This window comes from Lissotriton helveticus (genome assembly GCF_964261635.1).
Source record: "Lissotriton helveticus chromosome 1_1 unlocalized genomic scaffold, aLisHel1.1 SUPER_1_unloc_8, whole genome shotgun sequence".
NCBI lineage: Eukaryota > Metazoa > Chordata > Amphibia > Caudata > Salamandridae > Lissotriton > Lissotriton helveticus.
This window is the reverse complement of record NW_027611725.1, coordinates 745,792-772,341: the sequence shown is the minus strand read 5'-3', so window position 1 is coordinate 772,341 and position 26,550 is coordinate 745,792. Positions and strand designations below refer to the sequence as shown.

At 49.6% G+C, this 26,550-nt stretch overlaps 1 protein-coding gene across 1 annotated transcript in view; it reads left to right on the top strand.

Moving 5' to 3' along the window:
• Window positions 1–26,337, top strand: part of LOC144806516 (uncharacterized) — a 52,416-nt gene extending 26,079 nt beyond the window's left edge. Inside the window, exons 4-5 of the mRNA XM_078672859.1 lie at window positions 20,985–23,431; window positions 26,132–26,337. Of these exons, the coding sequence (XP_078528985.1) occupies window positions 22,288–23,431; window positions 26,132–26,337 (1,350 nt within the window). The 5' untranslated portion in view covers window positions 20,985–22,287. The remainder of the gene's footprint in view (window positions 1–20,984; window positions 23,432–26,131) is intronic.
• Window positions 26,338–26,550: the final 213 nt, after the last annotated feature.

The following is a 26,550-nucleotide window of genomic DNA, read 5'->3' as shown; positions in this document are numbered from 1 at the left end:
TTTTCTTTGCAGTTGCCTGAAGATCGGTACAAAAGGGGGTGGTGATGGACGGAGCATCTGAACCAATCAAACACTCACACCCAGTCAACAGATCTGGGTTGAATCCATCACCGTTCTTTAGCCCACTCTGCCACCCCAGTTCAGACATTGCCATATGCAAATCAGTCTGACCCTGTGCCTCATGGGAACAGTCCAGCCCAAACTGCCAAGCCATACCTTCCCTGGACCGGAATCAAGCTTCCTAGGACCAGTTTCTGGCATTCCAGCCGTCTTCAGCCAGGCTTGCTTGAATCCAGTAGCAAAGTGAGCAAGGGACTCAACGTCTGAGCATACCCTGCCGACTTATGGTGACAAAGCGGTACAAAAGGGGTGGTGATGGACGGAGCATCTTAACCAATCAAACACTCTCACCCAGTCAAAAGATCTGGGTTTAATCCATCACCGTTCTTTAGCCCACTCTGCCACCCCAGTTCAGACATGGCCATATGCAAATCAGTCTGACCCTGTGCCTCATGGGAACAGGCCAGCCCGAAATGCCAAGCCATGCCTTCCCTGGACCGGAAACAAGCTTCCGAGGACCGGTTTCTGGCATTTCAGCCGTCTTCAGCCCGGCTTGCTTGAATCCAGTGACAAAGTGAGCAAGGGACTCACGTCTGAGCATACCCTGCCAACTTATGGCGAACAAAGTGGTACAAAAGGGGTTTGTGATGGACAGAGCATCTCAACCAATCAAACACTCACACCCAGTCAACATATCTGGTGTGAATCCATCACCGTTCTTTAGCCCACTCTGCCACCCCAGTTCAGACATGGCCATATGCAAATCAGTCTGACCCTGTGCCTCATGGGAACAGTCCAGCCCGAACTGCCAAGCCATGCCTTCCCTGGAATGGAATCAAGCTTCCTAGGACCGTTTTCTGGCATTCCAGCCGTCTTCAGCCAGGCTTGCTTGAATCCAGTGGCAAAGTGAGCAACGGACTCAACGTCTGAAGATCAGCAGTCCCAAGATAGCAGTCACACCTGGCCTGTCTGTAAGTGCAGCCCCTCTGGAGGCCCGACCGTCAGCAATTGAGCCCACACTGTGGCCGGCTGGACCACAGGCGTAAGCTCAGACAGGGTGTTCGACACTGGAGTAGTTATTGTCCCTCATGGGCCTCTGACACAGAGTAGTCAGAAATTCAGCAGCTAAAAGCCCGACTCAGGCTCTCCAGGAAGTCAGTAGATTCAGACTCTGTTGTGTTCGGAATTTGGCAAATGCAACCTTGAACGGGCCGGTTGGCAGCAAACAGTCGTCCAACTGGGCCTCTACAATCACGTTGTCGTAGAGTATTATTTTCTGCCTTGAACTGTTGCGAGAGTCTTGTCGGGGGGTGTCCCTCAGACTAGCTGGTCCTGCTGGATGGCTTTCCGGCCCACCCTACAGATAACGAGGAGGTGTTGCACCTTGCTTCTTCCAGGACAGCCTTGTCCTCCTGCTGGATAGTCAAACTCCCTTCCCTTTCTTACCAGGCAGGAAAGCTTCTAGGCAGACTTCTAGGCTCTGCAGGACAGATACACAGCTTCTCCATTAAGTAATTCAGCCTGCAGGTGATGTCCCTTCAACTTAGATAAACTGTCAGGCTGACACCATCCCTGGTGGCACAGCAGGCACCTGAGTACTTTGTAGAGCACATTATTCCTTCGTAACAGAGGACTTTGAACTAGGGTATAAAAAGGGATATATGGTCCCACTTGCATACACAACTGGCAGGCAGGAGATGCAGTTTACTCTGTCGCACTCTCACATTGCATTTAAGCTACGCACACCGATACCCTAAACACGCACTTGATGTTAGCGCAAAGTCTGTGCACAGGCATAGAAATGGAGCATTACATGTGTGTGTCAGTAGGACGCCACTCCACTGACCATGATGCAAAGATCACATCATGCTATTGATCCTTACAACAGGGTGCATTGCCACCACATCTCTGTCTGGTAACAGGTCACAGGACCGGTCCAAGACCTCTCATAGTCCCTTGTTAGAAGTTGCATAGTACTGATATGGCAGAAAAATATCATGTAATTGTTTTTTTTTACTTTGTGGTAGATTTACCCCAGTAACGTGCAGTCACAAGTTTGACCCCATTGACTGGGGAGTTGCCACGTGGAACAGATTCTTCTGCCTGTCAAACCACATGCCATTCACTATTTCATTTTTTTTTTTTTTTGTCCCTTTAGATAATTTATTGATAAAAAGCGGCAACACATTGATACCTTGCTGCTTCCATTGCTCAGCATTCAAACTCTACATCAGCTTGAACTTGAATTGCAGTTTCTCCGAGAGCATTGTTTTTTTTGTTTTTTTGAAGAACTTTATTGCATAGATGGTAAATATCTTACATGTTACATTCAGCGGCTCTCAGGGGCCAGCCGGGCAGAAAACAATCGGGTAAACCTATGACTAGATGACACAGCCATTTAGCCGACAACCCGGGGGTCCGGCGGCGAGTCTCATGTGGGTGTATATGCAGCCATCCGATGTGCAGGTATTTTAGCATTAGATCTTGTATTTTTGTCTTACATTGTAGAGATTTGCTTTGCAGCGATCACCCAGCATTAGTGCCATGATAGCTATCCCCCAATTCCCCGCAAATAGCCGAATAGTCAGTCGTAGGCAACCAATAGCGGGGGGGATCTGCAACAGATGGTTTACCAGATCCGTGACCGTAATGCTGACTATGAAACGACTAGGTGTACAATAGTATAGCTCACTGAGGCATAGTGGTAGGTGGTTATGTGCGGCAGGGTGAGTCTGCAGCCGTTTCAGGCAGGCCTCAAGTGTCTGGTAGTATGGTGTCTGTGTGGTCTCCCAGCGTTGGTATTGGGAGGTCGCAAGAGACGCAGCGATATCTGATAGGCTGTGCAGAGGGTCTCTTGTTAACATGGGTGAGGGTGTGTGCAGAGTCGTATCTCTCTCAATGTGTAAGTGTCACCGTGGCTCCGCATGGTATGTGTAGCTCAAGATCAATAAGGTATCGCTTCTTGTTAGTGACATGCTGCATCTAACGTCTTCCTTTGTGTGAAGAAATGGGTCCGGTCAGGGAACACGACCAGTTAACAAACCATTCCCTATGCCTACATCTTGGCAGGGAAAATCTGGGGGGCAGGGCCAGTAAGGAAGGGGTAGGGGGGGATTTCGTCACAGGACCTCATATGCGGTGGCGGTTGTGGGGCAGGGCCTAGCAGGGCTTCTCGCCACGTGAAGTGCGCAGGTCAGTCGAGGCAAAGGCTGTGGCTGGTGTGTGGCGCTGTGTGGGCATCCGGTGCAGTGCGTAGTATAGTAAGTGCCTATAGTCGTTAGTGTATATCTCAAAGTCCAGAGAGGCGGGTGAGCGGGGGAGAGGGGGGCAGGGCCATGTCAGCTTCCGGTGTTAAGAGGTGTTGTAATGCGTCGGTACGAGTGTGTCTCATGTAATCCCCTGCTCCTGGCAGGTGCGTCGGAACGCCTTGAGGAAGTCTTCCCAGAGCTGAGCAATAGGGATCTTACGCAATCCCGCTGTTTCCTCGCGGAGAAGCACCGTGCCTTCCGCTCGCCCCCAGTTGGTAAAGGAGGCGCGCCAGTGCTGTGCGTGAGGGGGGGGTCGCTGCCTTCCAATGCTTGGTAAGCAGACGTTTGGCCATTATGAGCCCCATGTCCCAGAAGCACGTCTGCACTTTGGTAAGTTTAGTGCGTTTGTATAGCCCCAAGATGCACGCTTCCCACGTGTGCGGTACCTGCTCGCCAGTGCTGCGTGTGAGCAGCGTTATAACTTCAGTCCAGTACATGTGTACATCGGGGCAATGCCACAACATATGCAAGAGGTCCGCTCCGTTCAGAGAGCAGCGCGGACAAGCGGCATCAGTGGTTGTGAAGTACCTGTTTATCTTGTCGGGTGTCAGATAAGCTCGGTGCAAGATGTAGAATTGAATTATTCTAAAACGGGGGTTGCGTGGGATGTATGTCGGTCCGGCTAAGATCATCGCCCATTCTTTGTCAGTCCATGCTTGTCCTCTATCCATCGCCCATTTGTCCCGTAGCGGCAATGTAGACGGTTGCGAGTGCATTAGTAGGGCCTGCGCTAACCAATGTATGACATGTGAGCCATCTCCCATGACGTGGAGATACTGCATAAAGCTGTGCATCGGCAGTTCGTCCCTCATGTCGCCCCAAGACTGGGTGAGCGTGCGTAAGAGGGACGCATGCAGTAGGAACTGGCCAGCTAGGATTTCCGTGCTAGCGGCCAGGTCCGCAAAGGTGAGTAGCGTTCCGTCAGTGTAGAGATCTCCCAGAGTGTCCACCCCCGCCTGTGTCCAGCTAGTTAGTCGAGTCACAGTTAGTGCATCCACTAGCCCTGGAGTACCCAGAATTGGTAGTATCGGAGCGTATGGCGTCGTCACCCGGGTGAGCCGTAAACAACGCAGGAAACATCTGCGCGCCACCGCCAGGTGTAGTTGTAAGGGGCAGGGAGTCCGGGTTATCGGGTGGAACAGCGTGCAGATTTGTGTTTGCGTCCAGGCAGCAGTGTCCGAAGCAGTATCTTCGAGGTGTTTGCCGCTGAGCCACCCCGTCACCCACTGCATCTGTGCCACGAGGTAGTATAGCTCCATGTGAGGGACTGCTAGGCCCCCTGCTCAGTTGGCATGTAGAGCTTGGTCAGCGCTACGCGGGGCCGGTCCGTGTTCCAGATGAGACTGCGTAGCAGAGTGTCCAGGTCACGGAATATTTTATTTGGTACGTATGTGGGCAGATTGGCAAAATAGTACAGCAGTCTGGGCAGCACTATCATTTTAGTAAGTGCTATGCGGCTCGGGACATTTAGAGGTAGGGTGTTCCAGAACTTGATCTGTGCCCGAATCGAGGCGATGGCCCGCAGGAGATTCCCCTCTAGGATATCCGTCGGATTCCGATATATTCGGATCCCCAGGTATCGGAATGTAGTGGGATGCCATTGCAATCTACCTCCGCCCAGACGCACGTCGTATTCGGGCGTGTCTGGATGTAGGAGAGTAGGGTCTGCTATCCTATGGTCACCCCAAATTTTTGCTTTTTGCTTCACTGGTTTTCGACTACTGAGGCTGTGGGCCTGCTGATCAGACCCCCAGCCTGCTGTTCTCTCACTAAATTACTGACACATGTGCTATAGGCACATACCAATTGGAAATGGACTCCTTGTCAGCCCCTGTATAATGCACTATAGGTGCCCAGGGCATAGGGGCGACAAAGGCCTACCAGGGGCTGCAGCATATCTTTTGCCACCCCTGGCTGGTTCTTAAATTGACACAACTGGCTGATCACTCAGCTGGGGTAAGGTGGTGTACACACCCCTTGCTTAGATATAGTATACCTATGTCTAAACCTATATCTGGACACATGTAAACCTGTGAGCCACTCCTATGGAAGGCCTCATCAATCCTGGAGGCAGAGTGCGTGGTTTTATGTGAGATGGAGCTCTAGCATGAGCTGAGCCTGTCTGCAGCTGTCGGGAACAACTCCCTAAGCTGTTTCAGGATAATGCCATACCATATACTCTTAAGTGCCTTATAATCCTCGCGGTTAAATAGCAACTTTGGTTTGGCTTTATCAAAACATGTCGTGTAAGGTGTCATACGATTTGGAATACCATCCCCTCGCCAGTTCTGGCGACGGGGATGGCATTCCACCCCTCTAGAGGGGTAAGACATGTTACTTCACTTAAATGCGGTTAATTTCTCCAAAGACCTTAAGATCCACAAAATGGATGCCTCTGCCACAGACAAATGTCTGGACCCCTGCAGTTGACCGAAACTCAACCAAATGGGTCCTGGACAAAGGGTTTCCTGTCACAGGAGGGTGTCACCGCCCTCCAGACAGGAGATAGTGGATTGTAGCAGGGAGATTTGAAAGAAACCAGACACTGCTTGGGGCGCACAAGGCTGCCCCTTGCATAATCCGGCCAAACCGGTTCTGGGGCACTCCAGCCCTCGTGCCAGGGCGGCCTGGATCAAAGGAAGGGGGTGTATCCACCCACTTCCTGGGGCCCACCCATAGGAGGGGACCTAGCAGGTAATCACGCCCCCCAGATTCGAATAAGAGTGGGAGCAGTGCCAATGCACATCAGATTTCCTGGAAGAAACATTTGAAACGAAATTCTGGACCCTTCACCCTCCATCTCAACATGGAAGCCCGAAGAATCTCCCTTGTGGTCAAGGAGTGACCACCCTGCAGCAGCAGGCACCATCCAGCCCTCGACGTCTACTTAGTTGCAGTTCCCGCCGGAACTCGAGCGACTGAGATCGACGAGATCAAGCTTGCCTGCCTTCCAACAGCCCGATCCACAGTCCCTGCAAAGCTGAGACCCGTGGAGGCGACCGGAAGCGTGGGGCACGCCATCTTGAATTGACCACGAGACGCTGACCGTGCAGCCCACGAGTGACCCTCGAAGCTGTGCACCGGGTTTTGAGAAGCCCCCACCCTGAGCTACCGCTGAGCCGAAGTTCAGCCCTCCACACTCGATGAGTGCTGTGTGGGGCCCTTCTGCTCTATTTGGCTCAACGCGTTGGCCCGGTCACTTGCCAGCTGGCTAGTGGTCCCTGTGCCGACGAAACTACTAAGAAGACTCGTGAATCTGGTTGCTCCAGATCCACACCAGCTCCCCTGAAAAGGAGCCCCGACTCTGACCTTCCTGGTCCGAGTGAGAAGCAATCTTCCGATCCCGCGTGGAAAGCTCTTGCCAAGGCTTGTTTGCTCCAAACTTGAAGCCGACTGCACCGACGGTGAGAGCCTGCGTGGGACAGATCGTGACCTGCTCCTGGACGTCGCAGATGCCCCAGAGCCCACGTGACAGCGGAGAGAAGCTCCTCGACGACCACCTGATTGCGCCCGACATTGCCTGGTTCCGTCCTGGTTCCACCCTGGTCACTGCTGAGTGACCCAGACTATGTCCCCTCTGCTTTCAGGTACTCTTCGACTTGAGTCCACCCTTGGACTCCACCGGACACTTCATCTTTAACCCGCCTGCAGCCCTTTCAGCTTCAAGCACCAAGAGCCTGCGTGTCAGAACCCAACGCCACTTCGACCCTGTGCACCCACTTCCTGTGGGTGAGGTAACTTTGCTCCGCCGGTGTTCCCACACTGGTGCACACCTCTAGGGTCTGTGTGTTAAGTTTTGTTCCTCTAGGTTCAGCGGAAGTGTCCTTTAACTTTAACTTTACAACTTTTACGCACCATTGGTTAACATTGGTGCGTGCGTGCGCTTTCCGCACATCTCCCGAATCCCGAGGGCCATTCCCGACTTCAGCATTGCTTGTCCTGACTGCTCCCAGCGATTCCCTAGGCCCTAGGCCTAACCACTGCTCGAGTGGCATCTCTTATACCACTTGTTTAGTATATGGTTTGAGTGGCCCCCTGCCCTCCTCCATAATTGTGCAACTTTGTATGTTTAAACAGTGCTTTTGATTTAACGCTTGTGCCCCTTTATTCATAAAGAATACTGGGGATTGTTTTTAGTAATAAATACATATATTTTTATAATATATACTTGTGTGGTGTCCTTTCATTTGGTATTACAGGATTGTATGTGGTAAAACAGCTCGCTTAACACGACCTCTTAAGTTAAGCTTTTAGGCTGCTTAGTCCATGCTACCCCTAGGATAGCTTGTCTAATAAGGTTGACTTACAACCAGACACCATAAGGGATTGTTTGGTCAGGTAGTAGGTGGTTCCAGAATTGGAAACATCCCCTACCAGGCCAACTTCTCACATTGGTGAGCAGCGGTGCGGATTTGAGCTTGCTGTTGTTTTACCATTGCAATCTTTATATCAAATTGAAAGATCACATCAAGTACCTCTAGGTACATATAAATCAAAAGCTTAGCATATTAAGTTCTACTGAACTTAGTAGTTGTAGATTAAAGGGATTAGCACACCCTGACTACAACTCACTAGCAAGGTACAGTAGGAAAACACTTAGTGTAGGTAAGTGCACCACTTACACCTCACTAGCAGCCATGTCTGACACAGGAAAAGCCTCAGGGTCTACTCCTGTGACAGTTGACCTTACCCAGGCAACTTTTGGATATGACAAACTAACCCGTAGAGACTTGATTGCCTTGTGCAAAGCAAGAGGGTTAAAAAGGGGCAGAAGCCCCACCTGCCAAATCCTGGTAGAAATCCTAGAGCAGGATGACTTAGAAAGGGCAAAGGAAGCTTCCCTAGAAACAGGAAATGGAGGGAACCCCCCTGTAACTGACCCCCCTCAGGAGGAAGAAGATGAGGAGGAAGAAGAGGAGGAGGAGGACTCAGAAGTTGAGGACTTAGAAGATCAGGATCAGAGGGGTAGCCAGGTCCCAGTTGCCAGGCTTAGCCAGGCCAACTTGGATCTACTGGGGAATGGAGAGGGCAAGCACCTCCCCAGAACCCACCATGGGATTCTCCCAGGCAACAGAAGAGTGAGATCTCCCTCAGGGGACTCTCATATTTCTAGTGCCTCCAGAGAATCACAGAGAGGCATGACTGCTTCTCAAAAGCTAGAACATAGGGCCAGAATGAGGGCTGTCAAACTCCAGATAGAGAGGGAGGAGGTAGCCTTGGCTCAAGCTAGACTTGCCTTGGCAAGAGAGCAGAAATTAAGTGGCTTAGATGTCACTGGTGGCAGCAAATTTCCAAGAGAAAAAGACAGGGCCTATGACAATAGAAACCTGACAAAAATTGTGCCCCCCTTTAAAGAAGGGGATGACATCCACAAATGGATGACTGCTCTTGAGAGAGCCTGCATGGTACAGCAGGTTCCTGAGGATCAGTGGGCTGCAATTTTATGGTACTCCTTTTCTGAGAAAGGGAGGGACAGGCTCCTCACAGTTAGACCTGAGGATGCCAAAAACTACACTGTCTTGAAGAGTGCTCTTATTGAAGGGTTTGGCCTAACCACTGAGCAATACAGGTTCTTGTTCAGAGACACCCAAAAAGCACAGACTCAAGACTGGACTGATTTCGTTGATTGTGCCACTAAGGCTTTGGAGGGTTGGTTGCAGGGAAGTAAAGTTTCAGACTATACAGGATTGTACAATCTTATGATGAGAGAAAAGATCCTTAATAACTGCACAAACCAGCTGTTGCATCAATACCTTATTGACTCTGATCTGACCTCTCCCCAAGAATTGGGAAAGAAGGCAGACAAATGGGTCAGAACAAGGATTAAGCAGAAACCCCAGAACCAAGGTGGTGACCAGAAGAAAACAGACCAGAAGGGTGGTAATCAGAATCAGAAAGATAAAGAAAAAGACCAGAAGTCTTCAGGCCCCCAAACTAATAGTAAGGAGGGTGGTTCCCAAAATGGAAACAAGAAGAAGAAGAACAAAGGTCCAAAGACACCTTGGTGTAATACCTGCAAATCAGTTTCACACTGGGGCAGTGAGTGCACCAAGGCAAATCCAGTTCCCACCACTACAGCTCCTAAAGCAACTGCAACCCCAAGTACAGTAAGCAGTGGTGGAACACAGTCCAAGGGTGTAGCTGGGTTAACCCTGGGTATTGAAGTAGGATCTGGCCTAGTCAGAATCCCTACACAGGCAGTTCTCCTGTATGATGTGGACGTTGAGTTGCCCACTGCAGTGAGCCCCAGTAACCTGGGCAAATACAGGCAGACTCCCTTAATTAATGAGAAACTGGCTCAAGCCTACAGGGACACATGTGCCAGTGTCACAATGGTGACACCTGACTTTGTGGACCCTGGACAGATTGTACTAGGTGAGAGCTACCTAGTAACCAATGCAAGCAACTCCACTACTTCCCATAGTGTGGCAGTTGTGAACTTCTCCTGGGGAGGGGTTGATGGCCTAAAGAAGGTTGTGGTGAGTGCAGACCTACCAGTAGACTGTCTGTTAGGCAATGACCTTGAAAGCTCAGCATGGTCAGAAGTGGAGTACAGGACTCATGCAGAAATGCTAGGGATTTCAGAGCATGTCCTTGCCATGACAAGGGCTCAGGCTAAGAAGTGCCTTCCTGAACCAGTGGTGGATCTTGAAACAATAGACCAGCCACAACCCAAGAGAAGGAGCAAGAGAGGAAAGGCTCAGCCTTCCACCTTGCCCCAGGTTGAGGATCAGGTTTCAGAGGAAACTGATTCTGCAGTCCAAGAGGAGACTGTCTCTGAGGAGCTTGAACCTGACCAGGTTGAGTTTCTGGGGACGGGGGACCCTCAAGGGCAGACCTGAGGCAGGCTCAATTAGATTGCCCTTCCCTTGAACCCCTCAGACAGCAGGCTGCTGCTGAGGCTGCTGGGGATGCCCAAGGTACCCATACTGTGTATTGGGATGATGGACTCCTTTACTCAGAGGCTAGAGCCCCCAAGCCTGGCATGACCAGGAGGTTGGTTATACCTCTGCAGTTTAGGGGGTTCCTCCTTACCTTGGCCCATGATATTCCCCTTGCAGGACACTTAGGCCAGAACAAGACGTGGGACAGGCTTGTTTCACACTTTCACTGGCCTCACATGTCAGAGGATGTCAAGGAGTTTTGTCGCTCCTGTGTCACTTGCCAAGCCAGTGGTAAGTCAGGTGGCACAACAAAGGCCCCCCTAATACCACTACCTGTGGTGGGAGTTCCCTTTGAAAGAGTTGGAATTGATATTGTGGGTCCAATGGACCCCCAAACAGCATCTGGGAACAGATTCATACTGGTGGTAGTGGATCATGCCACCAGGTATCCAGAGGCTATTCCCCTGAGGACCACCACAGCACCTGTGGTGGCAAAGGCCCTCATTGCAGTTTTCTCAAGAGTGGGCTTTCCTAAGGAGGTACTATCAGATAGAGGCACGAATTTTATGTCTAGCTATCTGAAAGCAATGTGGAAGGAATGTGGAGTAAACTATAAGTTTACCACCCCATATCATCCACAGTGCAATGGGCTTGTGGAGAGATTTAACAAGACCCTTAAAGGCATGATAAAAGGATTACCAGAGAAGCTCAGGCGGAAATGGGACATTCTTTTACCCTGCCTGCTCTTTGCTTACAGAGAGGTCCCACAGAAGGGGGTTGGCTACAGCCCTTTTGAACTTTTGTTTGGCCACCCTGTGAGAGGTCCATTGTGTTTGGTGAAAGAAGGATGGGAGTTACCTCTCAAACAACCCAAACTAGACATAGTGGACTATGTACTTGGTCTCCGCTCCAGGATGGCTGAGTACATGGAAAGAGCATCCAAAAACCTGGAGGCCAGCCAAGAATTACAGAAAGCTTGGCATGACCAAAAGGCTGTGCTGGTAGAGTTCCAACCAGGACAGAAGGTGTGGGTACTGGAGCCAGTGGCTCCAGCAGCACTCCAAGACAAATGGAGTGGACCCTATCCTATTATTGAGAAGAAGGGGGAAGTCACCTACTTGGTGGACTTTGGAACACCCAGGAGCCCTCACAGGGTAATCCATGTGAATCGCTTGAAAGCATTTGTGGACAGGGAGGACATGAGCTTGCTCATGGCCACAGATGGGGATCAGGAGGAAGAGAGTGACCCTGTCCCAGACCTGCTTTCTCAGAACCCTGATGATGGTTCAGTTGATGGAGTAGCCTTGGCAGGCAGCCTCACTGACCAGCAACAGATGGACTGCAGACAAGTTTTGCAGGCCCACAGGCATTTGTTTTCACTCACACCCAGCCAGACTGACTGGTGTACCCATGTAGTGGACACTGGTGACAGTCTGCCTGTGAAGAATAAGATCTACAGGCAACCTGACCATGTCAGGGATTGCATCAAGGCTGAGGTGCAAAAGATGTTGGAGCTTGGAGTGATTGAGCCATCAGAGAGCCCATGGGCCAGCCCAGTAGTCCTGGTGCCAAAACCTCATACCCAAGATGGAAAGAGAGAAATGAGGTTTTGCGTGGACTACAGGGGTCTCAATGCTGTCACTAGGACAGATGCTCACCCCATTCCAAGAGCAGATGAGCTCATTGACAGATTGGCTTCTGCCAAGTTTCTGAGCACATTCGATCTGACAGCTGGCTACTGGCAAATCAGACTAGCTGAGGAGTCAAAAGCCAAAACAGCATTCTCTACCCCTAGTGGTCATTATCAGTTTGTGGTAATGCCCTTTGGTTTGAAGAATGCACCTGCCACTTTCCAAAGGTTGGTGAACCAAGTCCATACTGGGTTGGATGACTTTTGCGCAGCATATCTAGATGATATTGCTGTCTTTAGCTCCACCTGGGAGGATCACCTGATCCACCTGAAGAAAGTTTTGGAGGCCCTGCAGAAGGCAGGCCTAACTATCAAGGCCACTAAGTGCCAGATAGGGCAGAGTAAGGTTGTATACCTGGGCCACCTAGTAGGTGGAGGCCAGGTTCAGCCACTGGAGAGCAAAATCCAGGCCATACAGGACTGGGCTCCTCCAGTTACCCAGACACAAGTCAGAGCCTTCTTGGGCCTGACTGGGTATTACAGGAAGTTTGTGAAGAACTATGGGTCTATAGTGACACCATTAAATGACTTGACATCCAAGAAGATGCCAAAAAAGGTTCAGTGGACAGTTAGCTGTCAGAAGGCATTTGATGACCTGAAGAAGGCCATGTGCTCTGCACCTATCCTGAAGAGTCCTGACTACTCCAAACAGTTCATTGTACAGACAGATGCTTCTGAGTTGGGGGTGGGAGCTGTGCTCTCACAACTTAATCAAGATGGTCAAGACCAGCCTATTGCTTTCATTAGCAGGAGGCTAACTCCCAGAGAGAAGCGTTGGTCAGCCATTGAGAGGGAGGCCTTTGCTGTGGTTTGGGCATTAAAGAAGTTGAGGTCCTACTTGTTTGGAACTCACTTCCTGGTGCAGACAGACCATAAGCCCCTCTTATGGCTTAATCAGATGAAGGGTGAAAATCCCAAACTGCTCAGGTGGTCCATTTCCCTACAGGGGATGGACTTTACAGTGGAGCACCGCCCAGGGACTGACCATGGTAATGCAGATGGTCTCTCCCGGTACTTCCACTTAGAACATGAAGACTTATCTGGTCAAGGTTAGTTTAATGTCCCTGCGTTTGGGGGGGGGGGGTTGTGTAGGAGAGTAGGGTCTGCTATCCTATGGTCACCCCCAATTTTTGCTTTTTGCTTTACTGGTTTTCGACTACTGAGGCTGTGGGCCTGCTGATCAGACCCCCAGCCTGCTGTTCTCTCACTAAATTACTGACACATGTGCTATAGGCACATACCAATTGGAAATGGACTCCTTGTCAGCCCCTGTATAATGCACTATAGGTGCCCAGGGCATAGGGGCCACCAAGGCCTACCAGGGGCTGCAGCATATCTTTTGCCACCCCTGGCTGGTTCTTAAATTGACACAACTGGCTGATCACTCAGCTGGGGTAAGGTGGTGTACACACCCCTTGCTTAGATATAGTATACCTATGTCTAAACCTATATCTGGACACATGTAAACCTGTGAGCCACTCCTATGGAAGGCCTCATCAATCCTGGAGGCAGAGTGCGTGGTTTTATGTGAGATGGAGCTCTAGCATGAGCTGAGCCTGTCTGCAGCTGTCGGGAACAACTCCCTAAGCTGTTTCAGGATAATGCCATACCATATACTCTTAAGTGCCTTATAATCCTCGCGGTTAAATAGCAACTTTGGTTTGGCTTTATCAAAACATGTCGTGTAAGGTGTCATACGATTTGGAATACCATCCCCTCGCCAGTTCTGGCGACGGGGATGGCATTCCACCCCTCTAGAGGGGTAAGACATGTTACTTCACTTAAATGCGGTTAATTTCTCCAAAGACCTTAAGATCCACAAAATGGATGCCTCTGCCACAGACAAATGTCTGGACCCCTGCAGTTGACCGAAACTCAACCAAATGGGTCCTGGACAAAGGGTTTCCTGTCACAGGAGGGTGTCACCGCCCTCCAGACAGGAGATAGTGGATTGTAGCAGGGAGGTTTGAAAGAAACCAGACACTGCTTGGGGCGCACAAGGCTGCCCCTTGCATAATCCGGCCAAACCGGTTCTGGGGCACTCCAGCCCTCGTGCCAGGGCGGCCTGGATCAAAGGAAGGGGGTGTATCCACCCACTTCCTGGGTCCCACCCATAGGAGGGGACCTAGCAGGTAATCACGCCCCCCAGATTCGAATAAGAGTGGGAGCAGTGCCAATGCACATCAGATTTCCTGGAAGAAACATTTGAAACGAAATTCTGGACCCTTCGCCCTCCATCTCAACGTGGAAGCCCGAAGAATCTCCCTTGTGGTCAAGGAGTGACCACCCTGCAGCAGCAGGCACCATCCAGCCCTCGACGTCTACTTAGTTGCAGTTCCCGCCGGAACTCGAGCGACTGAGATCGACGAGATTAAGCTTGCCTGCCTTCCAACAGCCCGATCCACAGTCCCTGCAAAGCTGAGACCCGTGGAGGCGACCGGAAGCGTGGGGCACGCCATCTTGAATTGACCACGAGACGCTGACCGTGCAGCCCACGAGTGACCCTCGAAGCTGTGCACCGGGGTTTGAGAAGCCCCCACCCTGAGCTACCCCTGAGCCGAAGTTCAGCCCTCCACACTCGACGAGTGCTGCGTGGGGCCCTTCTGCTCTATTTGGCTCAACGCGTTGGCCCGGTCACTTGCCAGCTGGCTAGTGGTCCCTGTGCCGACGAAACTACTAAGAAGACTCGTGAATCTGGTTGCTCCAGATCCACACCAGCTCCCCTGAAAAGGAGCCCCGACTCTGACCTTCCTGGTCCGAGTGAGAAGCAATCTTCCGATCCCGCGTGGATTGCTCTTGCCAAGGCTTGTTTGCTCCAAACTTGAAGCCGACTGCACCGACGGTGAGAGCCTGCGTGGGACAGATCGTGACCTGCTCCTGGACGTCGCAGATGCCCCAGAGCCCACGTGACAGCGGAGAGAAGCTCCTCGACGACCACCTGATTGCGCCCGACATTGCCTGGTTCCGTCCTGGTTCCACCCTGGTCACTGCTGAGTGACCCAGACTCTGTCCCCTCTGCTTTCAGGTACTCTTCGACTTGAGTCCACCCTTGGACTCCACCGGACACTTCATCTTTAACCCGCCTGCAGCCCTTTCAGCTTCAAGCACCAAGAGCCTGCGTGTCAGAACCCGACGCCACTTCGACCCTGTGCACCCACTTCCTGTGGGTGAGGTAACTTTGCTCCGCCGGTGTTCCCACACTGGTGCACACCTCTAGGGTCTGTGTGTTAAGTTTTGTTCCTCTAGGTTCAGCGGAAGTGTCCTTTAACTTTAACTTTACAACTTTTACGCACCATTGGTTAACATTGGTGCGTGCGTGCGCTTTCCGCACATCTCCCGAATCCCGAGGGCCATTCCCGACTTCAGCATTGCTTGTCCTGACTGCTCCCAGCGATTCCCTAGGCCCTAGGCCTAACCACTGCTCGAGTCAGTGGCATCTCTTATACCACTTGTTTAGTATATGGTTTGAGTGGCCCCCTGCCCTCCTCCATAATTGTGCAACTTTGTATGTTTAAACAGTGCTTTTGATTTAACGCTTGTGCCCCTTTATTCATAAAGAATACTGGGGATTGTTTTTAGTAATAAATACATATATTTTTATAATATATACTTGTGTGGTGTCCTTTCATTTGGTATTACAGGATTGTATGTGGTAAAACAGCTCGCTTAACACGACCTCTTAAGTTAAGCCTTTAGGCTGCTTAGTCCATGCTACCCCTAGGATAGCTTGTCTAATAAGGTTGACTTACAACCAGACACCATAAGGGATTGTTTGGTCAGGTAGTAGGTGGTTCCAGAATTGGAAACATCCCCTACCAGGCCAACTTCTCACACTGGACTAAAGGAAAAAGCCCCCGATTTGGACCAATTAACTCGCAGTCCAGACATTTCTTCGAAAGTTTGGAAGACGTCGGCCAGGGAGTCAGGGATGTTAGTTATGTCTCTGACGTACAGCAGCAGGTCGTCTGCATATAGTGACACTGCGTGGAGGCCATCTATTAGCGGGATCCCCCATTCAGGCCCCTGAGTCCTGAGGATTGTGGCCAGGGGTTCCATGGCCAAGGAGAACAATAGAGGCGACGGGGGCAGCCCTGTCTGGTGCCTCTCCGAACCCGAATAGTGTCCGAGAGCAGCGCGCCCGTGCAATCTCGGACCGTCGGTTTGTCGTACAGCAGGCCCACCATGGCTTCGTATCCTCCTCCCAGTTGGTACTTTTCCATAACCGCTCCCAGGTAGGGCCACTCGACCGAGTCAAAGGCCTTTTCAAGGTCTAGTACCAGGCATCCTGCTCTGGGCCACTGATGGGTGGCGTATTCCTGTATACGGAATAGGCGGCGGATATTGTGGGAGGTGTGGCGTGTCGGAACAAAACCGTTTTGGTCCTGGTGCACCAGGCGGGGCACATAGGGGGCCAGTCTCCGGGCTAGTGTGGAGGCCAGTATCTTATAGTCCGTGTTTAGCAGCGCCAGGGGACGGTAAGAGCCCATCTGCGTGCAGTCCTTGTCATGCTTCGGGATGGAGATCAGGGTTGCTTCATTCAACGATGCGGGTACACGCTCAGAAGCCGCGGAATGAGTATATCCGCGCCTGCCTTATAAAATTCGGCCGGAAGCCCGTCCGGGCCAGGGGATTTGCCGTTAGATAGGTGAAAAATTGCTTTGCGGATCTCGTCAGGGTCAAGCGAGGCTCCTAGTTCGTCCTGTTGTGTGGTAGTCAGGTGTGGCATGAGCAGAGGGGAGAGATAATGAGCAATGTCCGAGCGTGTGCGCAGCAGTCGGGAGCGATATAATGCTTCGTAGTGGTGAGTGACTGCATCGTGAATCTGATGTTGCGAGTACAATAGGCCCCTCCCTTCCGTGTATATCGCCGCCACTGGGGATGAGCGGGATTCCTGTGAAATCAGCCAGGCCAGTAACTTGCCAGGTCTATCACTTAAGTGATGTGTCCTCGCCGAGTGCGCTGCGTAGTTAATGTCTCGGAGCCGCTCCAGTAGGCTTGCATGTTCTGCGCGCGCCCCCTGCAGTGAATCAGCGCTACCGTCAACTGCCTCCCCCTCCCTATCCAGTAGGTCGGATTCTATCCGGGTCAGTTCACTTTCTAGTTGTCGCCCCATGTGACCCTGTGTCCTCAGGCAGTGTCCACGGACCACTACCTTGAAGGCGTCCCATTCAACCTGGGGGGAGGAAGCCGTGCCCGCGTTGTCCTCAAAGTACTGGGAGGTGTGTGTAAGGAGGGATTCGCGGAAAGCCGCATCAAGCAGGAGCGCTGGTTGTAGTCGCCAGGTGGGAATGGGGGGGCGCGGGCGGTCCCAAGCTATGGATAAAAAGTGTGGGTTATGGTCTGAATGCGTGCGACCCATGTATAATGTGTCAGTCACTAGGGGCAGTAGTGCAGTAGTCGCCATAAATCTGTCCAGGCGGACATGTAATTCGTGGGCGCCTGAGTAGTATGAGTAGGCCCGCGTCCCAGGGTTGCGCGATCTTCAAACGTCATGGAGATCCCACCGGTCAGCCCATTCCAGCAGTGCCTTCGTGGCACCACGCGTTGGAGCGCCTATGGGGGGCGGGAATGAGCGGTCCAGTGTTATGTCTAATGCGCAGTTGTAATCTCCCCCCAGTAGCCACGGGACCGCGTGCCAGGACGCCATCGTCGCGGAGAGGTGCATCAGGAAGTCTCCCTGATCAGTATTCGGGGCATACAGCGATGCCAGCACTATCTGTTGGCCATCCAGTCTTCCTTGCACTACAACAAACCTGCCCACCTGGTCTAGTGCAGTGTCTGTGACTGTCCAGGGGATCCCAGGGCGGACCCATATCAGTGCGCCGCGTGCATATGAGGAGTAGGTGGTAGCATAGAGTTGTCCGCGCCACTTGCGATGCAGTGCCAGTACCTCTGTCTTATTCAAGTGTGTTTCCTGAAGGAGTGCAATGCCTATCTTGTGTCTTTTTAGGTAGGAGTAGATCTGGTAGCGCCTAGCTGGTGTGTGCATTCCTCTGATGTTCCAGGTGCATATCCGTACCTCAGACATAGCGCTTCAATGTGTAAGCTCCTCCAGCTCCCCTGCTTGTGAAACTCCCAAGCAGCGCCTCCCGCTAGGCCCAAAGTCTCGTCCCCAGCACTAGTCCGCTCCAGGGTCTCAGTATGGAGTGTGACGAACTCCAGTGGTGTAGAAGGGTAGGGAAAAGGGGGGGAACATAAAGCCTCAACATGGCAACATTACCTGAAATGCCAAAAGGTCGGCTGCACAACATGTCGCCGTCCAAACTCTCAAATGAGCTCGTAAACTATACAGTTTTAGGGGTTATCTTGTGACGTATTGTATAACAATTGCAATTGCAGTGTAGTTCAATGGGAGCGTAGCAGCCCTCCCGGGTAGAGTAGGGAGGCCATCGCTGTCTGGCAGTTGCCCGGATCTTGTCTCTCAGGGCGAAGCCGGCAGTACTCTCAAGTGGCAAGTGGTGGGGGCTATGTCTCCAGGAGCAGATCTCTTTCCCCGGATGGCTCGGGGAGCGCCAGCCGGCGCGTGCAGTATCACAGAAAAGGCGACCCCTACGCAGCAGTGTGCAGTGTGATCGCGCGTGTGCGGTGGTCACAGTACCTGGCTGAAGTTCGGGGTCTCAAGGAGAGCGGGGTTCAGCAGCTCGCAGTCGTGCAGGCCCTCGCTTGCGAAGGGGGTCCGTGGAGCACTCGTGTAGTCCTGGTCGCTCCAGTGCACAAAGGCGGGAAACCGCCCCGGCCAGCTCAGCCAAACAGGTCGGCAGTTTGTGGGGTGACGTCCGGCAGGTCGTCCGTACGTTGGGAGTCTGGTAAACCATAGATCGCTTCATCGTCGCTCTGGAGGGGCGTCGGGTTAGCGATCGGGGCAGGCGATGGAGCCGGAGAGCTGCTGATTTCCGCCACGCTGCGGAGAGCATCCTGTTGTCCTTGCATCTTCTCATGCGCAGATGGGGAGTGAGCCGGTGTTCCTCGAGCTCCGGGAGGAGTGGGAGCTCTGCGTCAGCGGCGTTTTCGAGCCCCTCGTGTGCGTTCCATGGTGGCAGTCCCGTGCGCTCGTCTAGGCACGTCAGGCATGTTCTCGTCAAGCCAGGCCTCAACTTCATCAGGGTTCACAAAGAAGTGCGTCCTATCTTTCGCCACCACCCGTAGTTTGGCAGGGAAGAGCAGCGAGTATTGAAGGCCAGCTTGTCGCAATCTTCTCTTCACCTCTAAGAAAGAGTGTCTCTGTCTTTGCACTTGCACTGTATAGTCCGGAAAGAACATTACCGTAGTGTTGTCAATTCGGATCTCCCCCAGCTTCCTGGCTTCCCTCAAAATCGCATCACGGTCTCTGTAGTTCAGGACTCGTAGGATGATAGGTCTGGGGTTCGAGCCAGCTGAGAGGGGTTTCGTGGGTACTCGGTGAGCACGTTCCACCACGAAGTGGGGCGATAGTGTGCCTTCCGGCAGCAGGTCACGTAGCCAGTCCTCCACTCTCAGTGTAGGGTCCATCCCCTCCCATTTCTCCGGGATGCCCACCAGGCGGATGTTGTTCCTTCTCGCCCGCCCTTCAGCATCCTCTGCGCGTTCTTCCAAGAATTCCACCCGGTTGAGGAGATTCTGTATGTGCCTGTCAGACTGGGTCACCGTCAGTTCCATCGTTGCCACCGTGCCTTCCTGCATCGTGGTGCGTTCCTGCAGTTTCTTGTGGTCAGCTCTGAGGTGCGTCAGGTCTATTGCCACACTGTCTATCCTCGTTTCTAAGGAGGTGCGCGTCTGTTGGAGGGACTCCTCCATTCTTTCCATAGCTGCCAGAACCGAATCCAGTTTCGACGCCACGTGGTCGGCGTCCATCTTGGACGAGGTCTTTGGCGTTTTCCCCTTCACCGATGTGCTCCCCGTTCCGGTGCGTGTCATAACCCCTCCAGACATGGGGCAGGCGGCGTGCACAGGTAGTGCCAGGGGCTCAGGTCGTGTCCTTCTGAGGAAGCACCGGGGGGCAGATGATCCGTTGGGTCGCGACCGTCGTGTGTCCGGTGGTTCAAGTGGATAAGGCGCAGTCTATAGCTCCGGGCCTTTCGCGCAGCAGTTGAGGGCCAAAGTGTTCACCAGTGTATCTCAGGGGTGGGGGGAGGGGAGAAGCAGCTTCCCACCCGGTCGTCTTGTAGACTCCTCAAGCCGTTCCTGCGTGGCCAGCAGTCAGCAAGTGCCCCTTGCCGCGTCGGTCGCGGCTGTTAATGAGCGCAGGCCCCGCAGGACATGCCATTCACTATTTCATAGTGTATTTCTGCTTTTATTTAGCACTAGTTTTAAGCAGGGGAGGGAAGGGGAACGAAATTTCTAACAGAGGGAAAATTGTGTGTTTCCCCCAGATAGTACAAAACAGCATAAGTCTTCGCTGCTTTTGCTGCACCCAGAGTCTTGTGCGTCTTTTCAGTCTAATTTTCCTATCTGGAAAAAAATTGTGTCCTGTTTTTCTGCACCCGGTACATCCAGGTGCAGAAAAACCTAACAACTGATAATCAGGTGGAATAAAATGAACACATGAAAGTACGCCTTAATTTCATTGCCCTTGATTCATACTCTGAACCATAGTTGAGGGATTGGTCTAGGCATAGTCCTCGCAATACACAATAGATTTGCGTGAGGCAGAGACCAGAACTCCAAAGTCAGGATACCACGTACAAGTAGGTGGCAACTCAGGGCAGGGGAAAAATGCCTTTTGTCCATGGAGGGGAAATACCCGTCCCAGAAATCTACATTACAAATTAATTAATTGTATCCTTTTTTAAATATCTGTTTGGTGCCAGTGCATATGACTTTAATTTCTGCCTTTTGGATTTTATGTCACAAGTCCATAGGGTGCATGTATCCTTTGTGAGCTTAATAAAATGTTGAAAATTCTACAAATCCTCACTCCTACATCCACGTACTCTCAGGCTACCATTCTACACTCTGCTCTGTCTGAAAAACAGCTCAACATTTTCAAAATTCTGCATTGATTTGGCTTGTAAATTATATTTTTGGAAATCTACATGTTTTAACTATTTAATTTTAATACTATAGGTGATTGAAATTACTGACGAAGAAAGCAAGATTTGCACTAGGCAACTGAATGTCAGTGCCATAAGAAGGATTATTTTGAAAAACTGAAGGACATCCAGCATTCTACGTTTAAACAATTTCCAAAGTCTAAGTGTGGCGAGGAAGTTGGAGCTGAGGAAAGTACTATACCTGTAAGTGAAGTCTCTAATTTAGCATTTCATTAACCCAGAGCAAAGCCATATCTGTGCACAGAATAACGTTCATCTAAAACATCATGTAATTCCAAAGAGGAAGCACACATTGCATAAAAGAACGCTATAACAAAAGGTTTCTTCTGCAAACCATCAAAGAAAATTCGCTGAGAGAAGACTCCGAAGCTGACATTTTAACAACCAAAAGATTGGAAAATCACCTTTGTTCAACAACCGTTTTTAACCAATTACGCAAGTCTGAGACTATCTGCCTCTGGATAGAATACAAAGACCCACTCTGCTCACTCTTGCGAAAACCTTAAAAATTCACCACTTTATTGTGTTCATGACCATCTCAGATTGTTTCCTTTTTATTCTGTACTGTTCTGTAATTCTATGTAAATCGCATCAACATTCTGCTGTGCATGCGTGATATGTAAAAGTGTTAAATATAAAAATGGATTAAATGAGCACCGTTGTGCTATAGGTAATTAAATAAATCCTCGTCTTCAAAAGTACAAACCTTAACCTTACATCAAACAGAAAGGGTAAAAGGAACTGATGTTCTGCGACTGGTGATTCACAATAGTACTGTGCACGTTCGAACACCCTCAGTTACTGCCATTACGTCAGTTCAAAAAGGTACTTATCAGTTTAATCATTAAATATCAGACTAACACCTTATCACTGCATTACTAAGAACCTATACAAATAGATTTGAGAAAAACTTCAGTCACAAAATAAGTTATTGCCGGATAGGCTATAACCTAAAGACTATTATCTGCTAGAAACATTTCGACAGGTGTTACAGGGCTGTTTCCTGACATAGTTTGCTCTATTCAAGCGTTAAGAAGATTACACACATATTCTTTTAGAGATAAATGCTGAACATTATCTAAACAAGCCCGACTCTAAAATCGGATTCACTCTTACCGTGGCATATAAGCAAGAGAAAACGAAATGTAGAGATATTAACTCTAGGAATACACCTTACAAAAACACGGACTGTGAGAACAAATTCAGTGTTCAAGCCCGCCTCAATCTGGGCGGGCAAATTAACCGATGTTGGGGAAAAAAGTTACCTGTGCCTAAAAAGATACAGCCATTCATCTCATCTCACAGAATTTGACAGAATGCACTCTGGGAAAAACCTCTCTCAGTGCTCTGAATGCCAAAAAAGTTTCAGCCGTAAATCTTATCTCACTGAGCATATGAGAAGCCACACTGGGGAAAAACCTTATCAGTGCTCTGAATGCCAGAAAAGGTTTTGTAACAAACCGAGCCTATCTCGACATGCATTAACCCACTCTGTGGAAAAACCTTACCAGTGCGCTGAATGCCCAAAAAGTTTCAGCCGTAAATCTTATTACACTGATCATATGAGAATCCACTCTGGGGAAAAACCTTATCAGTGCTCTGAATGCCAGAAAAGGTTTTGTAACAGACCGAGCCTAGCTCGACATGCATTAACCCACTCTGTGGAAAAACCTTATCAGTGCGCTGAATGCCAGAAATGTTTCAGTGACAAAAGAGGACTCACTCTACATACAATGACCCACACTGGGGAAAAACCTTACCAGTGCTCTGAATGCCAGAAATGTTTCAGTGACCAAAGCTGTCTCAATCGACATACAAGAACCCACACTGGGTATAAACCTTTTCAGTGCTCTGAATGCCCGAAATGTTTCAGTTACAAAATCAGACTCACTGAACATATAAGAACCCACACTGGGGAAAAATCTTTTCAGTGCTCTGAATGTCAGAAATGTTTCATTGGCAAAGACAGGCTCGCTCGGCATACAAGAATCCACACTGGGTATAAACCTTTTCAGTGCTCTGAATGCCAGAAATGTTTCAGTTTCAAAATCAGACTCACTGAACATATAAGAATCCACACTGGGGAAAACCCTTATCAGTGCTCTGAATGCCCAAAACATTTCAAACTTAAATCACTTCTAACTGCACATTTGAGATTCCACACTGGGGAAAAACCTTATCAGCGCTCTGATTGCCAGGAAAGGTTTTATAACAAACAAAGTCTTTCTCGACATGCAATAACCCATTCTGTGGAACAACCTTATCAGTGCTCTGAATGCCAGAAATGTTTCAGTATAAAAAGTAGTCTCACACGGCATAGAAAGATCCACGATGGGGAAAAACGTTATCAGTGCATTGAATGCCACAAATGTTACAGTGAAAAAAGCTGGCTTATTCGGCATACAAGAACCCACACTGGGGAAAAACCTTATCAGTGCTCTGAATGCCAGAAATGTTTCGGTGAACAACGCCTTCTCACGGTGCATATAAAAACCCACACTGAGGAAAAACCTTTTCAGTGCTCTGAATGCCAGAAAAGTTTCAGAGACAGAAGAAGTCTTTTTCAACATACAATAACCCACACAGGGGAACAACCTTATCCATGCTCTGAATGTCAGAAATGTTTCATAAACAAATTCCGTCTCACTCAGCATATAAGAACCCACACTGGAGAAAAACCTTATCAGTGCTCGGAGTGCCACAAATGTTTTAGTGTAAAAGGCAATCTCACTCAGCATATAAGAACCCACACTGGGGAAAAACCTTATCAGTGCTCTGAATGCCAGAAATGTTTCAGTGACAAAAGCAGTCTCACTCAGCATATAAGAATCCACACTGGGGAAAAACCTTATCAGTGCTCCGAATGTCAAAAATGTTTCAGCCATAAATCTCATCTCACTGAACATGTGAGAATCCACACTGGAGAAAAAAAATTATCAGTGCTCTAATTGTCAGAAAAGATTCAGAGGTAGAGATGGTTACAAGAAAGCACACCATCAAAATAATTCAGTGCTCCAAATGCCAGAAAAGCATCAATTTTAAACTTAATCTCACTCTGCATGAGCAGACGCACACAGGGGAAAAACATTACCAATGCGGTGAATTCCAGAAATTCCTATTTGATGGGCACAGCCTCACTAACCATTGGCGACTCCATACTGATGAAAAACCTTATGAGTGCTCTAAATGCCAGAAAAGCTGCAGAGAAAAACGCTATCTCACCATGAGAAACTCCACTGTGGAGAAAATCCTTATGCCATAAACGCTTGAATCTGAAAGACTGTCTGCTTCATGATAGGCCCCATACTGGGGAAAAAACCTTATGAGTGCTCGAAATTCAAGCAAAGATTTGGCTACAAATTACTTCTCACTTGTCAAGAGCGAACTCACACGGGAGAAAAAAGCCTTATGTGTGTTCTGAATGTCAGATAAGGTTTAGTCTCGAATACAATGTCACCTCATATGAGAGAATTCAAACTGGACTAAAGCCTTATACAGGAGGGGAAAGCCATAAACGTTTTACTCAGAAAGGAGATCTCACTAAACATGAGAAATGCATCCACACCAGGTGAAAAGTAAGGTGTATCTTGAGTTGCAGAAAAGCTTCTAACAACCTGACTTTACATGCGAGAGCACATATTGTAGTTGCAATAGAATTCATCAAGAAACTCTTGCAGGATAATTTAGGCTGCCCACATGCAACCTCCAAAGAAATTTCAGGCCTTGAACATTTTTAATTGCAACAAAATCCACAATTTGAGTATGTGAAAGTTACATAACTCGCAAGATCTTTACTTTACACAGAGAAGTGTTAGTGCTTGCAAAAATCAACAAATTGCCAAAAAAATCACAAATATTAATGTCTCAAATTTTACTCCACCCAAAATGTTTCTACTCACCCTTGTTTCTTAACATATGACTGATATCTATATTTTCATGATAAGATTAAGCTTAGGTGGAGTTCCTCAATGAAGAACTCAGTGAAGTGACAAAAAAACTCTGGCGCTCTACTCGGAGTTCCGCGAGCAGCGGAGTGCGTTAGGGTCATGCCCTTCTTGGTTATTTTGATCCAGGGGTGTTTGTCCCGCCCTGTAAAAATAATCGCGAAAGGCATCATGTGCAGCACAAGAGGGTGCAGTTGCTTCTACTCAAGCGGCTGCTTTGTCAATGCGAAGGGAGGTTTCTCAACGCGAGTGGTTGTGACCTGCCGCGACCACTTGCATTGAGAAATCCGATGACCAACTTTGAGAAATCTCGCCAGGAGGTTGATTTTGCTCGCCAACTAGACCTTGGCGAGCTCGAGCAAGGAAAAATCTCATCAGGTGGTGGATTTTCCTCGCTCCAGCACATGACGTTGAAGAGCGTGAGCATTGAAAAAAACCTAGCTACGCTCCATTGAGCAGAGTTTTTAGGAACTCTGCAAGCTCCGCGGAGTTCACCACCCAGAATTAGATAATATACAACAGCAGGAAAACATAACAAACCAGTTACTTGCCTTTGGTAACGCTCTTTCCGATGGATACTCCTTTACCTGCAGATTCCTTACCTTGTGAATATTCCCCACATGCCAGACTAGATCCGCAAACTTTAAAGCAGTCCTGCTACACGCAGTAGGAGACATTGTGCAGCTCAGTGTCGACGTCATTCTGCTCCAGAAGTGACAAGCAGAGACTCATATAAGCACTTCCCATGTGCACTGTGAACAAATACAGGGGTCTGTGAGTTCATTATCTCACAGGTCTGTATCACATATGCAGGCCCTGGGCATATATTAATTCACCATTTTTATCATGATTAGAATTCAGATGATGCCTTTTCATTTCCAAAAATTCTAATTGTATTCTCAGCATCAAGTGTATATATAAAGCGTTGAGTGATGACTGCGCAGTGCTCAAGATGAAAGTGATATGATGATAAAACTGTCCGATCCACATTTTGTACACAGAAATAGGGCTGTAAATACTTTTGTACAATACAAGTTAAGCAAAGGCTATTCTTAGAAGACATAATTTATATGAAATAGTCCCTGTATAGTTAATATTTTGACCGCTCCAGTTAATTACCATGGTCTCATCAGGACGGTAGATCGCCGTCTCTCCAAAATGCTTCTCAACTATATTCAATACAACCCAGTAAGTATTCTTCTGTATCTCGGGGCAGCGTACCTGGGAGGAAGTCAAATTCAACTAAGCAGTTCCAGCGCCCGTTCGTCGGACCATACAACTACAGCCGGTGAATCCTTGGCTCGCTGTCAAACAAGTTCAAGTGTGACACTTCCTAATGAGACCATCGTCATTGACTGCCTTGTCTGTGAGAAGCTGCACCAGCCCTCCTGTGATGGTGGGCCAGAAGACCTTCACCGCTAAGTGAAATGCTCGCCACTCCAACAGCTTGATGTGGAGTTGGGTCTCTGCCGCTGACGAGGGTTCCCTAATCTATGTCTCCCATATGGCCTTCCCATCCCAGAAGTGATACATCCATCGCCACTGTTACGCCTGGGTGGAATAGGGAGATGGGTCTGCCACTGGCACAATCTAATTCATTGGGGAATATGTTGGATACTGCCCACAATAGGGCGA